The 15,234-nt window shown below is 49.3% G+C and overlaps 2 protein-coding genes across 6 annotated transcripts in view; one reads left to right on the top strand and one right to left on the bottom strand.

Moving 5' to 3' along the window:
• TDRD15 (tudor domain containing 15) overlaps positions 1–7,503 on the bottom strand; it is a 395,033-nt gene extending 387,530 nt beyond the window's left edge. For 2 of the 5 annotated variants that reach the window (XR_008391969.1, XR_008391971.1), the window contains exons 1-2: positions 6,702–7,503; positions 6,458–6,614 (exon numbers count right to left, since the gene is read on the bottom strand). The gene's annotated coding sequence lies outside the window, so the exon portion shown is untranslated. Of the gene's footprint in view, positions 1–381; positions 6,615–6,701 lie in introns of those variants that run through there. The other 3 variants (XR_005083409.2, XR_008391973.1, XR_005083408.2) reach the window with 3 other exon arrangements.
• A 213-nt stretch (positions 7,504–7,716) lies between these two features.
• Positions 7,717–15,234, top strand: part of APOB (apolipoprotein B) — a 38,955-nt gene continuing 31,437 nt past the window's right edge. Inside the window, exons 1-6 of the mRNA XM_037151750.2 lie at positions 7,717–7,802; positions 8,176–8,214; positions 9,183–9,298; positions 11,016–11,161; positions 13,055–13,208; positions 14,048–14,203. Coding sequence (XP_037007645.2) covers positions 7,739–7,802; positions 8,176–8,214; positions 9,183–9,298; positions 11,016–11,161; positions 13,055–13,208; positions 14,048–14,203 — 675 coding nt within the window. The 5' untranslated portion in view covers positions 7,717–7,738. The remainder of the gene's footprint in view (positions 7,803–8,175; positions 8,215–9,182; positions 9,299–11,015; positions 11,162–13,054; positions 13,209–14,047; positions 14,204–15,234) is intronic.

Genomic DNA, 15,234 nt, shown 5'->3' with positions numbered 1-15,234 from the left:
AATCTTCCATACACAAAAATTAACGGAGCACTGACATAAACATAAGGCCTAAAACCACAAACCTCTTGGGAGAAAATATAGGAATACGTGTTCTCAACCTTGTTTTAGGCAATGTTTCTAAGATATGACACCAAAAGAACAAGGAACAAGAGATAAAATGAAGGGGCTTCATCAAAGCTAGAAACATTTGTACTTCAAAGAACATCATCAAGAAAGTGAAAATACAACACACAGAATGAGAGAAAATATTTGAAAAGTATGTATCTGATAAGAGACATATCCAGAATATAGAAAGAACTGTTACAACTTAATAATAAAAAGTAAATCAACTCAATTAAAAAGTTCAAAACTCAAAGGGTTTGAACAGACATTTCTCCAAAGGAGATATACAAATGTCCAATAAGCACATGAAAAGATGCCCCAAATCATTGGTTATCATGGAAATGCCAACCAAACCACAAAAGATACCACTTCATCACCACTAGGATGGCTATAATGAAAAAACAGATAATAACAAGTGTTGACAAGGATGCAGAAACACTGGAACCTTTACACACTGATGGGGAAAATATAAAATGGTGCACCCACTTTGGAAAAGAGTATGGCAGTTGATCACATAATTAAACAGAATTACCATATTACCCAGCAATTTTACTCTTAGGCATTATACCCAAGAGAAACAAAAAAACATATGTCCATGCAAAAACTTATACGTAAATGTTCACAATAGCTAAATGGAAACAACACAAATGTCCATCATTTATGAGTAGATAAGCTGTGGTATATTTATACTAATGGAATATTGTTTGGCAATAAAAAGGAATAAAATGCTACAACATGCATGACCCTGGAAAACATTATGCTAATAATGGAAAAAATGTTTATCACAAAACACCACACACTGTATCATCCCATTTATATAAAAGTTCTAAAACAGGCAAATCTGTAGAGACAGAATGTACATTCGTGCCTGTCCCGAGTGAGGGGAATGAGGAGCTTAGTAAGTGCTGTCTAAATGATACAAGAATTTTTTTCGAGGTGACAAAAATGTTTCAGTATTAATCGTGAAAATTGTTGTACAATTCTGTGACTATACTAAAAACCATTAAATTATACACTTTAAAGGAGTGGATTTTATGATACAAATTTTATCACTAAAAAACTATTTTAGGAAGAAGTCCCTTCCCAGGGTGGACCATAGAACAGCTGAAGACTGTAGTGTAATTATTTTTTAAAAGACTGTATTAAATGCTAAATGCCATCATTTTAAAAAGGAAGAGAAGGAACTCCTGGTACTACTTGGCACATGTTTCTATCCCCTTCCCATTCTGGAGGCCGGGTAACCAAAGCCAACAGGGTTCAAGGGGTGGCCTGATTCCTCTTCCCTATGCTAATAGAGAGGCAGCAATGTACAGATGAAAACGGCATCAGGCAGTCTGGCCATTAATTGCATTTGACTTCAGAATAGAGGTGAAGACAGTGTCAGGGGAACTTCCGTCCCCAAACTGATACCTTTCCCAGCTCTCCCAATAATGGGTGTTCTGTGGCCTGGTTGGGGGACAGAAATAGAAGAAACCTGAGGTGTGACCACAGAGGTTTGCTGCGATCCATTTACAGGACCCACCTGGCCATCTGTGGATTGACAGGCAACAGAAGCCTCCCTTTTAGGGGCTCTTAATTGCTACACTGACTAGAGCATCATCTAAATTCACAAAATTTTACAGTTAGGCAACCTGCTAATGGGTGATCAGGTACTCTCGGATTGCTGGGACACTCATATTGGAAGACAAATTGGATTCGATGACCTAAATGGCCCTTAAAGACCCCGAGTATCTGTGATTCTATAGAATCAGTTCCATAGCAATACTTATTCTGAATACAAACCCACACAAAAATCAATTCAGTTTTTCACTTTTAATGACTAGTAAATTACATGAAAATACACTGTCAAAGATTCATCTTCAGAAAGCAATCTCCAAGCAATTTTATGTCATCAACATGAATTGAGACTCATAAATTGAGTGCAGTTGGAGTAGAATGAATATTCGAGATTGTAAACTAGGAGGCCCAGGTTCTTGCCCTGCCTCCTTCTAGTTTCACAGGGAAAAAACCCTCAGGATGTCAAGCCCTCAGTTTCTCTACCTATAAAAAGAACAATGTCTAGAGTCGGTCTCTCCGATGCTTCTCTGTCTGACACTATTCCTCCTCCATTTCCCTGCACAGCTCTGAACAAAGAGAATTCAGGCCAGTATGCACGGCCCTCCATAGTTAAGTCAAAGACTGAATGAGCCAGAAAGCTCTGTCCCGGCCCCGGCACAGCAACACTGTGCTCCCTCCCAGGCCTTCCGTCCCACTGTTCCTCACTTTCTCCACGTCTGCGGACTCAGCCGGCTGGCTGGCTGGGTTGCAGGCTGTCAGACAGGAAAAACACACTCTCAGCTTCCTCCATTGTTCTTCAGTGGCACCATCCAGCCCAGTTCCCCAAATCCTGCCCATCAACCAGGATCCCGCTGCTGTTTCACCTCCCCCAGGATTCCTGAGACCACGCTGGACCGCTGCGGTCTAGCTGTGCACACCCCACAGCCAGCACCTGATGTGCGCTCATCACTAGCTGTGATGCACATTCCTGCCTTTCTCCTTATCAGAAAGCTCTCAGAGGACAGGGGGCCCAGGGGCTCCCTAAATGCCTAGAATCAGAGGTCAGAGCACAGTGAGGCTTGTTCATCCAGCCGGCCATCGGTTTATCATGAGCACACTCTCAACCTAATCAGGGTAGCACTGTCTGGTTCTTACTCCTGGGAGGACATAAAGACTATAACAACAAAAATGGGTAAACAGTAACTGACAAAAGTCAACAACGAGAAAGGCTTTCAAAGGAAAAACTAAGGAAGGGCCCATCTCAGATCAAGGCAAGGATGAGGACTACAGCTAGACGTGAGGAGGAACTTCCCGAGAGTTCACTAGCACCACCAGGAGGGCCCCCCATCTTCTTATGTGGACAACTGTTTTGAATGGGTGAAGGGTTCTAGTTCTCAGGCAGTGCAAGTCCTCACAGAGATAGGAGGCCTTCCAGAAAATTCATCCTGCTGAGCCATCCTGAATCCTCAGCCCCGAAATGCTACGCAGATGAGTCCTACGTAATTTATGTAGTGTGCTTTTTTTTAAAATTGCCAAGTCCTCATAGAACCAAAGTCAGAGCTGGAATGGGCGGAAGCAGCCACCTGGTCCTGTCCCACCCATCACTCCGATGAGGAACTTGCCCCCAGGGCCTTAGAGACTGTCCCGTGATCCTAGCTTCCGGAGCCCGCCTCCTCCCACACCGATTTGAATTCACTGCACACTCGACATTAAGCACGTGAAAAAACCCAAAAAGCTGTCTCACCAGAACCATCCCACACTGTAACCACAGTACTTGCTCCTTAGCTACCACCTGCCTGGATGAGGTATTGGTGAGGGAGGGGGGAGAGGGATGCAAAGGTGAAGACCGCACACAGCTCTTGTCCTCCGAGCTTATCTCCCTGACTGGCAAGGTGATACACAAACAAGTGAAAATTAAATCATAGAACCTGAGCAAAATATAAGTTCAGGGCAACAATAGTTTGTACGAAGGCCCTTCGGGATCCGCTGCCCTACACAGAAACTGATAGGAAATCTAGGTCACCAGCCCTGAGGTCTAACAGGGCTGGGCCCGGGGAAAGGCTCCGCCCAGTGGGCGGGGCTGGAGCCCTAGGGGCCTGGAAGGGCAGCTGGGTGAGGTCCCTTCCGTCCGTCCTTCGTCCAGGAAGACCGCACACCCACAGCTGGCACTGCACGTTGGACAGTGCCGCCTCCTGACTTCTTTCCCCCAGAAAGAACTTCTGCTCCACATTCTGGCCTTATCTCTTAGAGAGCAGGACGACAGAGTAGAACAGCTTCTTTTTGCCTTGCCACAGGAAGCTCGTCACACATCAGTCATATCTCCATTTGGTTGACACTGGCCCATGCCACCACCTCCCACCTGTGCCATTCACCTAAATGCCTCATTTTTATTCCTCGATATTTCTCATTTGTGTGTGTGTGTTACCATTGGCATGCACAGGCCATGCTGGATATAGTTCCATTTACAATTCTTGAAGTTGACGAAATTTCCAGCTTCTGGGCATCACTTGCTATTATAATGCTGTCATAGGCAAAAACGGGATAAACTAATCAGTCATTGTCAATACTGGTCCCTATTTGCCAAATGCGTTTTGAACAACATAGCTGCAAGTAATTTGTATCAAGTTTTCTATCCTTGTTTTGTGTCGCCGAGAGAGTAATTTAGCATGCGTAAATCTCCTGGTAGCGATGGGGCATGTGACTGGTAGATTCATCCACAAATTGGGTACCAAACACTTAGTTCAGTACATTAACTACACTGCACTCAGAATATTGGACTTCTCAGGGGCCTTGAACAGTGTCCACAGTTCCCTGGACTTGGCGGGGACCCTTCTGGTCACCTGCAGATAAACAGAATGCATAGCTTGTCTTCTAGAGGCCATTGCTGGTGTATTCTGCATCATCTTAGTCCTTGAAATTCTCAGTCAGACTGCTTTCTAATTGGCGCCCAGAGCCCTGTGATTACTCAGACTGATGGGTCACCCCCTGGGGCTTTGTGTCTATGAGCTGATAAGTCACAGCCACACACTGAGATTAATCTTCGTGACACCAGAATGTGTCTCTCCTGGAGTCACTAGTCTGCCTGCTGGAAGAAGGTCCCCGAGGGAACAGCGATTCTGAACACCCAGAAATGTTAAGAATCATCAGAGGCGAACTCATGGGCAGCCACAGCTGTTCACAGCCCTTAGGAATGCCCGGTTCTGCTTCTGTTCTCTTTCCTCAGCCCTGAGTCCCTTTTGTTCTATCACCCACGGTTTTCACGTGCACTGTGGTTAGCGAGCTCAAACAGGTTCCCTACAGATACACTTCCAGGCTAAGAAATTCACGCATAAGAAACGATCACATTACCATTCATTAAGGGTTCTGCTTTGTTTTGGTTCTTTTGGCCAGGAATCATGCTGTCAGCACAATTATTAACTAGTTGTTTCTTTTACTTCTCACAAAAACTCCTATGAGGAAGGTAAATATTTTCAATCCTGTGTTGGGGATAACTAAACAGAAGCCTAGGGTGGTGAAGGCCTTTGCCCAAGGTCTCAGACCTCGCCAGAAGCCCAGCTAAGACCCAACTCCAGGTCTTCCCGAGTCCGAAACTCACACTTGTTTCCTTGACATAAAGCTGACCTCTTTGGACCAGCATTTTCTCCGTTCGATGAGTAACGCTCTCTTTGATTTCTCTGTGAAACTTGGTTGATATTTTTTTTTGAAACGTAAAACATTTTTTAGGAGAGGGAACTGAGAAATGTTCTCCTTAAAGGAACAGGATGAAGGGTGGCATCTGAGGTCACAGATAATGCTGTATTTTCAAACAGCTTTTGAAAAAAAGATCGAAGTGGATTTTGTGATTTATGACCAATCTATGCACGCACCCGCACAGTGATTCTGGGAGTCTGCTCAGGTCCACTCAGCGATCCAACGGGGGCTCTGAGATGCGGGTGCCTTGGTGACCCTGTCAGAGAACGAACAGGAAGCCCAGCCCCGGATGACTGTCCACTGGAGACGAGGGAAGGGAGGAGAAGCTGAACCCAGTCTTAGGCTTCCTCGGGGCCCCCCCACAAGCTCTCCCTGCATCCAAATTACCAACCTCATTTTGATTCCCAAGTAGTAGAAAATCATGCTCCTGACTGACGCCGACTATAGGACAGTGAGGTGACCTGTCGTCCGACAGAAAGCCTGCACTTGTGCTGGTAAATGGAAGTTAGCCATCTGGCTTCTTCGGGGTCAAGTGTCCTCACCCATTCTCCTGAGAGAGTGGGGCGGGGTCCCACATGGGGCGGGATGGTTTCCTAAAATCCAGCAGCTCCTTCGGTGCTAAGTCAGCCCACACAAACCAGCTCAGAGAACGTGCTCAGAGAGCACACCTGGAACTAATACAGAATACTACTGAATACAAACTGCAAGTGAATAATAAAATTAAGAAAAAAATTGAATGCTCAGGGAAATGGCATTTGGGGGCAATTTGTATTTCCAGAACCTTCACAGGCCAGTGGTGTAGGTTTGGCCAGCCTTGGGTTGAAGCCTTTGTCATAGTCCCCTTGTCCAATATTAACCCACCACAGATGCAAAGCAACCGACCACAGGGGTATTGTGTGAAAAACAACAGAACTGCACGGGAACGAGAAGACACGTCGGGGCCCGGTGGCCAGGAGCACGGCCAGGAACAACCGTCTTTACACCCTGCTACTGTTTCCGAACACGGCCTCTCTGCCTTGCCTCCAGATTTCAGTGAGTTCCCAGTGATTGGTTACATCTGGATATAGCACACAAATAACAAGCTGTAACAGCGAATAGTGACTCTGAAACGGGTGCTTCAGGTACTCACCAGTCCACAGTCCCTCTTCACTGCTCCTGGGCCCCCTCCGCCTGCTCCTCCTGCAGGTGTACCCCACGCAGCCCTGCGCTGCTCACAGCGCACCTCCGCGGCTCACCGGCAGTTTCCTGTCCACACTTCTGGTCTCCCCAGCTGGGCCGGAGGTGTCCTGTGGACACAGGCAGTGTCAGAGCACCCCCTGCGTCCCCCTTGAAGGTTACTTCAGGGTCAGTCAAACCAGCATGGCTGGGCTAACCTAGACAGCCCGGGGTCCTACAGGTGTGCAGAGGAAGGGCGCCTTGGGGAACGTCTTCTGTGAGACCGGAAGGATTCATGGAGGAGGTTCCGGGAGGTGTAAGGAGGGACATGGCTTGTCCAGCCCACTACTCTCCTTCTGGTCTCCGGCCTGCCCACCTCTGGAGGAAAACCAGGACCTGGTTCACTAGGGGAAAGGCTCTTCCCCTCAATTTCCCAACAAGACCCTGCTCAAGGGGGTGGGGTCTGGAGAGGGGTGGTCCCCTGGGGGGAGGGGTGCACTTCACCGGTGGTTCTGGAAGATCTGGGCCCCTAGCTCCTGCTGAGGCAGGACTTCATGGTTCCTGAGGGTGACTTAGGGTCAGTCACTCACCAGACCTCCCCCCTTCCCCTGTCCCTACTTCCTCCCCATGGGCCGAATTCAGAGCAGGCAGCCACCCACAGTCATGGGTAAATGATCAGAATTCGGGGCACCCACGGAAACTCCAAATCCACGGTAATGGGAAAGATCAGAGAGGAACATGTCTCCACCAAGATGTTCCTCGTGAAGGGCTACCCAAATGGCAACTAAGTCTGAACAGGGAGCAGGGAGCGAGGGCGGGTTTTGTCCCCAGTGCCTGGTCATCTGAAGGCATTACTGGGCCAGGGCAGGCTGGTCAGGTGCCCAGCCCAGTGTCCCCATGGCCACACCCTCCAAGACCCCGGGGAAAGGCCAGGCCCGGCCATCTGAAAGCGCCGGTGCGGCCTGGCTGGGGCCCAGCTGAGCCCCCTCACTGCTGGACCCCTCCTCTGGCTCCGAGAAGAGCCCCGTCCGGGAAAAGCAAACAGGCCGGGAAGCTGCCCTTTGGACCTTTTGCAACTCGCTGGGCGCTCTTTTAAGCCAGGCTGCCGGTGGCCCTGGGCGGGCGGCCTCAAATAAATAGGGCACGGACTCCGGACGTGCATTCTCACCTCGGTGCGCGAGGACGCTGCCTGTGGGTGCCAGTCCGTGTGGAGGAGACAGCGAGCGACGTGAAGCAAAGACCAGCCAGCTCGGCCATGGGCCCGCTGGGGCCCGCGCTGCTTCTGCCGGCGCTGCTGCTGGCTGCCGGCGCCTGGGCAGGTGAGTGAGGCGGCCACCGCGCCGCCCAACCCGCCGCCCCCGCTGGGATGCATCCTGGGGAATGTCCAAGAATCTAGCCAGAGGGCGCAAAACCAGGAGCAGGTGGTGGCTGGGGTCGCTTGGACCTAGGTCAGGTGGAGGGCAGTCACAGTCGACCGACAGGGGGACAGGGCGGGTGGGTGGCTCCCCCAGCTTCGGGATGGGAGTAGGGGTGTGGGTAGGGGAAGGAGGGGCCGGAGAGCGGGTTCTCCAGACCTTGCTTCCTCCTGAAAGGGAAAAGCCCCGTGCAAAGCCCCGTGCATGCCGGGGTCCTCCCTAGCATCCACCCTGAAGATGGGAAAAACCCACAGTTGTTTTTCTCCATTTCTTACAGAAGTTGAAGTGCTGGAAAATGTCGGCTGGATGTGTCCAAGTAAGGCATTTCCCCACTGGGCAAGGCAGGGCACCCCCAAAGCCCAGCCCCCCCACCGGCACCTCGGGGAGCTGGGATGCTGTGATAACTGACGCTCACTGCACTGAGTCCCGAGAAGACTCTGCCCACCCCCGAGGGGTCTGGACCCTCTTCTGCCCGACCTTCTGCCTCTATCCATGGCCAGGGGGTGGGTTGGAAAAGGAACGTCACCGTGTTGGCCCCTGCCTGGAAACTTTGAGACATCACCATCCTGTTGATCAGTGGCTAGTTATTGATTCAGAGCACATGAGGGTGTGGAAATGCTGACTTTAACCTTTGTGCAGAAACCCAGACCCCCACCTCTTTGTATTTACCTGACCCCCAGGGGTCAAGGGAGCTGGCCTTGCAGTGGTACCGAGGTCTCTGAGCGCTGAGGCTGGCCTGCGATGGGGAAGCACTGCCCTCTTCTGGGCATCTGCCGTCACTGCACCTGGGCTCCTGACTCAAAGGTTCTTTTTTCTCAAATTGTTGGGAAAATTCCTCTGAAGCAGTGGAAATATCCAGATATTCCTTCTCGGAGTTTCCTCTGTCAGCACCTACCCCTAATGCTTAATAAACTTTGCCTTAGGTATTTAGTAGAGCAAAAAAAGAGCCACAGAACTGCACTATTTTCAAGCTGTAAAGCTCTCAACCCTTCAGTTTTCAACCTTCTCCCACAGACTTTCTGAGCTGTATTACTTGAAAATTGCCTCCTTATATCTCAGATGACATATTCATGGAACTCCCGATGATTTAAACATCAGCCTCACAAAACCACAGTGGAGAAGTTAAGTCCATAAAGAAAAATGAACTATAATTTGAAGTCGGTTAAAAGAATTTGAGTTTAAATCCCCTATTTTTATTATCTAAGTCACTGCCCCTCTCTGCCCAGACTGATCCTTAGGACAGTCATCTCCACTCTGTGGCTGACTCATTTCTCCTCATTTTAGAAGATGCAACTCGATTCAAGCACCTCAGGAAATACATCTATGACTATGAAGCTGAGAGTTCCAGTGGAGTCCCCGGGACAGCTGACTCCAAAAGTGTCACCAAGGTCAACTGCAAGGTATGAGGGGAGACAGGGGTACCACTGGAGGCCCCGGAGCCCACTGCCAAGCAAACTCAGCTCATGCTGAGATGTCCGTAGTCTTGAAGTGTGGGCACCTGGCCCTCAGTTTGAAAGTCAAGCACTTTGCCAAGAAGTTGTCTGCCACAAAAGAATTTTAGCAACCAGGTTAATTTTTGCACCAGCTTCCACGATAGCATTGTTATATGTGATCTAGAATACTAGCACTCCAGGAGAGTCGATTGGCCGTGATGAGAGAAGCCCAGTGGGTGAGCAGAGGGAGTGGGCATCTCAGGAAAGCATCCTGGAGAGCAGTTTTTAACATCTAAAATAGCATCTCTTAAAACAAATGGGGAAATGTTGGGAACCCTGGCTTGTGGGGTCCAAGACATGCTGGAGGGGGAGAGACATTCACATGGACTACCGAGTCCTGTGGAGAAAAGGGGCCAGCATGGTTTTCTCTCAAGGGGAGCAAAAGCAAAGCCCTTGCTGTGAGCAGCCTTTATTGGGTTTCTCAGCACAGTACACGATGGTCCTCATTAACTATGCACAGGTTGCTTTAGGTGGTTACATTTTACAGAAAACAAAAGAGCCAATGCTGCTAATCACATCACAGAAGAGGGATGTTTGTAAATGAAAAGGGAAAAGCAGTTGAACCGGTTATACTCCATACTGGGAAGTTTTAGCATGGATTTTAGGAAGTTACAGTAAGCACTTTCTGTCTCAATACAGGGTGAGGGAGTTTTAGCAAAAGCAAGTCTCCAAGCAGCCTAAGTACAATGCAGGCCTGATTCCCCACAGGAGAACCTATTTGTGGGCATGGGTCCTGTGCATCTCCGAGTGGGAGCTGGGCCCACGCCACGCAGAACGGTCTCCTACAGGAAAAGAAAAAAATGTAAACATGCAATTCATTCTCAAAGGAAACTTTGCTTATTGAGACTGGTTGTACTCATGGTCATGTTCACAGGGAACAGATCCAGGGGTCACTACTGGGTCTCATTGGGGAAATCAGGCCAGGAAGCTGCCCTCTTCTTTCTAAGGCCCCGTCGTCTGTTTGGTCACATAAGGTAGCCATCAGCCACGTGTGGCTATTTAAATTGGATAAAAGTAAAAACTCTGTTTCTTAATCACAATAGTCACATTTCAAGGGCCCAGTAGCCACCCAGGGCTGGTGGCCCCCATACGAGATAGTGCAAATGTAGAACCTTTTCGTCACTGTAGGAAGCTCTTTGAATGTTCCTGGATAATACCCAGGGATCTGTTTAAACACCAGCTATAGGCAAAGGTTTAAAGAGCCCCTAATAGATGTAAATGGTTTTATTTTTTGGATTTGTGGTGGTGGGGGCTGGGGGCTTGGGGACTTTAAGGAAAACTTTGCTGTTAAAACCAGTGATAGCCCTCCCGCTTCTGGTTTGCTTCTTAACTCTCATTCCTAGGCTACATTTCTTCTAATCAATTGTACCTCTTTGTAACTAAAGTGAGTACATCCAGAACAGATAAAAGATGCCCTCCTTTGCACCCACATGCCTAGAGACTTGCTGCCCCAGAATGTGGGGAAGATCACGAACAGGACCCCGTGTAGGATGATCGTGGGGAATTTGTGAGGCTTGTTAAAGACGCCCGTGGTGTCCTGATTAGGGGGCAATCTTTAGGCCACAGGGTGGGGATCTCACAGTCTCGATGGAGGGCCGTCATGGGCCGCAACCCTGACTTCTAGGTCGAGCTGGAGGTTCCCCAACTCTGCAGCTTCGTCCTGAAGACGAGCCAGTGCACCCTGAGAGAGGTGCACGGCTTCAACCCTGAGGGCAGGCCCTTGCTGAAGAAGGCCAGGAACTCGGAGGAGTTTTCCGAGGCCATGTCCAGGTAAGGTGTGGGCCTGTGCACTTCATTTTCTGTGGGTGTTGCCAGAGGTGTTGGGAGTGAGGGTGTGTGTGTGTCCACTGACGTGTGAATGTATGTGTTCATAGAAGGCATACGTATGCATATTTGTAGTCTGTATTCACCATGGACCAGGGAATTGCTGAGTTTTCACCACCATCCAGTAGAGGACAGCATTATGTACCCGCCCCTAGTGAAGTTCCCCTAATTATCGTTGAGCTGGGTTTCTACAAGACCTCATGCTTGCATTCCTTGAGATACGAAAGCTGAGGTGGTTTGTTTAAACACAGGGATTCTTGTGGAAAGACTTAAGCAGGAATGATGCATGGTGGTCTCCAGGGAGGGTCCCAGCAGGGCGTGGTGGTGCAGGGTCTGGTCTGCGGGGGTCGAGGTCTAGCCTCAGGGAGTCCGGGGAGAGGCCCAGGCCCGAGCATCTGCCAGTGCTCACTGACCAGGCCAGTCCTGTGGCTTATGGCTGCCATGTCTTCCAACCGACCAGTGGCCAAGCTGTACCAGTTGCCAAATATTCTGAACGTCACTCCTGCCTCATTGCCAAATCAATTTATAATGTCCTGTGAGTGTGTAAATAGAGGCCGTCATAGATCTGTGAACTTGGTAGCAATGGAAACTCCTTGCCCACCTTTCGATCTGTTGACCGTTAGAGCAGAAAGCCAATCCTTTGCTGGCAGAGGAGGCCTCGATGCAGCTGTCTCTCACCGAGGCACCTTGTTTTACTTGAGACTTAGACGTGTGTGAGGGACTGGGTGTAGGGACGGAAGGGACTGAGCAGTGGTTCCCTGTTGGCCCTTACTCCCCTCCAAGCAAAAGGGGCTCCTGCTCTTGACCACCTCAAAGCTTTGCAAGCCTGCCTTGCAGCGTCCGGGACTTTCAGGGGGAGCATAGGGCTGTGGGGACCGTGCCTGCTCTCTTCCTCCTCCTTCCAAGTAACCAGGGCAGGTGCAGCCAGGTGCTTTGAAACCCCAAAAGGAAGTTCCCAAAGGAAAATCCCTGAGATCAAAGGTGACCTGGACCTCAGACACGGCCTGAGGTGTATGTCAAAGGGTGAATGTCCAACAATTGTATGAAAAGAAGCTCAAATGGACTGGCAGTCAGGAAATGCAAGGAACGTAGTAAGGTATTTATCACCACACAGGACTACAAAAAAGTTAAAACAGCTACAGCACCTGTTGCCGGTGGGTCTATGAGGAAAAGTGTGCTTTCGGGCACTGCTGGTGGAAGGGGAGCCATTAGCGGACATCTGTTATAATTTAAAATGCTACAGCCTTTGACACAGCAAAGTCAAACTGTGGGACTCTGGCCCGTGAAAAGAAAGCAGAAATGTGTGAAGATACAGGCACAAAGATGTTTATTTCAGTGTTGTTCATGTAGCCAAAAAAAAAAAAAAACCCAGAAAGTGAATGTCATTAAATAGGGGAATGTCTGAATAAATTATATGTAAGCATAGAATGCAATGTTTTTCAGTCTTTTAGAAAAAAAAATGTCAGAGATTAACTAAATGACTCAGAAGGATTTTCATGGAGTATAATTGATGAAAGGGAGATAAAGAATAGTGTGTGTGATGTGCTGCATTTGTACAAAACAAGGAATGACAAAATCTTTGTATGTAGATGGGTTTTTTATAGGCACAGCTGTGAGGGGGCATACAGAAGGAACAGGTGAGCCAGCAATAAAGGGAAAGAAAGGAAAAAATGCCCATCACACATACTTGTATACCTTTTTAAAACACAGAGACACACTTATAAAGAAAAGAGGTAAAAAGTAATAAGTAAGAAAAGAGGATGTAAAGCCACCCAGCTTCTGCAAACAGGCTCCCAATAGAGAAAGGGCACTCCTGTGACCACCCTCTCTCTGGGCCAGGTACGAGCTCAGGCTGGCCATGCCTGAAGGGAAACGAGTTGTACTCTACCCAGAGAAGGAGGAGCCAAAACACATCCTGAACATCAAGAGAGGCATCATTTCTGCCCTCCTGGTTCCCCCGGAAAGAGAAGAGGCCAAGCAAGCGTTGTTTCTGGTGAGCATTTAGAAAGCCAATAAGAATGGCCCTTTGAACTCGTGTTCACATGTGTGTGCTGGGTCCCGCCATCTACACTGGCTTAGCTGGTGGCTGGTTACACAGGGGTCCTGCAACCACGTGAAACACCAGTGCCCACGTCCCCCCGCCCCGTCCTCTGGGCTCACTGTGAGATCGTCCTGAGCAGATCTCACTTAAAAGCAGTTTCTGGGGAGCCCGGACCACCCTACTCCTTTGTTTGATTTTGTTTTATTTGTTCTATCATGTTGCACCAGCGCAGTGTAACATAGTGAAGCCTACATGCGTTGTGAACACAGAAAAGCAATTGAATCGGTTGCTAGCCTCACTTAAGAAGTTCAAATTTCGTTCTGAGAGAGGATTCCCTTCCCTTCAGTCCCACAACCATTTCCGAGCCCTTGCCACGTTCTAAGTTCGAGACTGCACTCTGGTTGGAGAAGGCAGGCTTGCACCCTGCAGAGACTTCTCAGGATTTGTGGTGAGAACCGCGGCACCTACAGCACAAGGCAGATTGGCATACATGCCATAAACGAGCAGTAGAGACAGTGCTGAGAGCCCACTGAGCATAAAGTCGGGGGGGGGGGGCTCCTAACAGGCCAGGCCACTGTCCCTCAGAATCGGAACTATTGTCCTGGGTGTCCTTGCTGTTCCTCTGTCTAGTCAAGCGCTTGCTGTGCCCACGCTCTGCCTGGGAAAAAGAAATCCCTCCGAATCCACGCTGCTGCTGCCCTTTCTTCCAGGCTCCTTTCCCAGCCCCTCCCGAAGCATTTACACATGTTTTCCCACATTGAATGTCCCTGTCGCATCTTCTGCTCCCATAGGACACTGTGTATGGAAACTGTTCCAGTGACTTGACTGTAAAAACAAGGAAGGGAGACGTGGCAACGGAAATATCCATCGAAAGGAAACTGGAAACGTGCGATCGCTTCAAGCCCATTAGCACGGGGGTGAGCCCCCTGGCTCTGATCAAAGGCGTGGTAAGTTTCCCATCAGCATTGCTATTCACACCATCCTCTTCGTTATTAAAATTCTGGGAGCTAGAGCTAGTAGGGATCTCAGAGCAGAACCTGCCCAGCCTCTTCTTCATTCAGACTACACTGGGAGACTGAGGACCAGACAAGGAAAGGCCTGTTATTAACCGATCCAGGACTACGATCAGGTTCTGACTCCCCATCCGGAGCTCTGTCCTCTTTGCTGCCATTCTGTCACTGGTACCAAACCTTCTGTCATCTCTTAAGAGTAATAACTATCTATCCCTGAGAAGGCTCCAAGACTCCCTGTAGGGGAGCAAGCCACCTACTGTTCCCCCCTGTGCAAGGGCTTGATGTCCCCAGTCCTAAGCCTATAGCCCCCAAGGAAGCCCCAAGACCTGCGCTCTGCTCCCCTGTTTCCCACTTCCATGATGGGACTCGGCTGAGACACTCCTGAGTCCTGTCTGTCCATCCCATGCATGACCTTGATTGATGCCTGGCCCACGACCTCCCCCCTGGGCTGCCCCCTCGGTACTGACCTTCTCTAGTCACAGAGGTCATGCAGCACCATGGTACCTGAGCTTGTTTATTGCCTTGTGATACCTTCTGGGACATGAATCACAGCTTATCTCAGTAAACAGGAAGGACTTGAGCAATCATGACATGCCTGGCCATGTTTCTGGTCACTGTCCTTGGGTAGGAAAACAGGGAGTCTGGTGACCACAGAACCACACCTGGAAGAGGCCAGTGCACTGGTACCTGTGTTTTTTCTGAGCAGCTGCTGGGTGCTCAGCCCTACGCTGGACAGCCTGGAGGGAGGGACAGTGGCGGATGAATGTGGACCTTCCCCTCGGGGTGTTTACAGTCTAATGCAGCAGCATGGTTCAAGTGCATGCCAATGAAGGACAATAGATGGTGTATCGTACAAAGTGAAAGGCTGAGCGGGGCAGACAAGCAGTCATAGGCCTGACCATGGAGGAAAAGTACCGTTCACAAAGCACATTGAACAAAGCAGCCAGTAAATCCAGCTAGAAGAA

Source organism: Artibeus jamaicensis, unplaced genomic scaffold (genome assembly GCF_021234435.1).
Source record: "Artibeus jamaicensis isolate MK-2021 breed Jamaican fruit bat unplaced genomic scaffold, CSHL_Jam_final contig_465, whole genome shotgun sequence".
Classification (NCBI taxonomy): Eukaryota; Metazoa; Chordata; class Mammalia; order Chiroptera; family Phyllostomidae; genus Artibeus; species Artibeus jamaicensis.
This window is presented reverse-complemented; position numbering and strand designations above follow the sequence as displayed.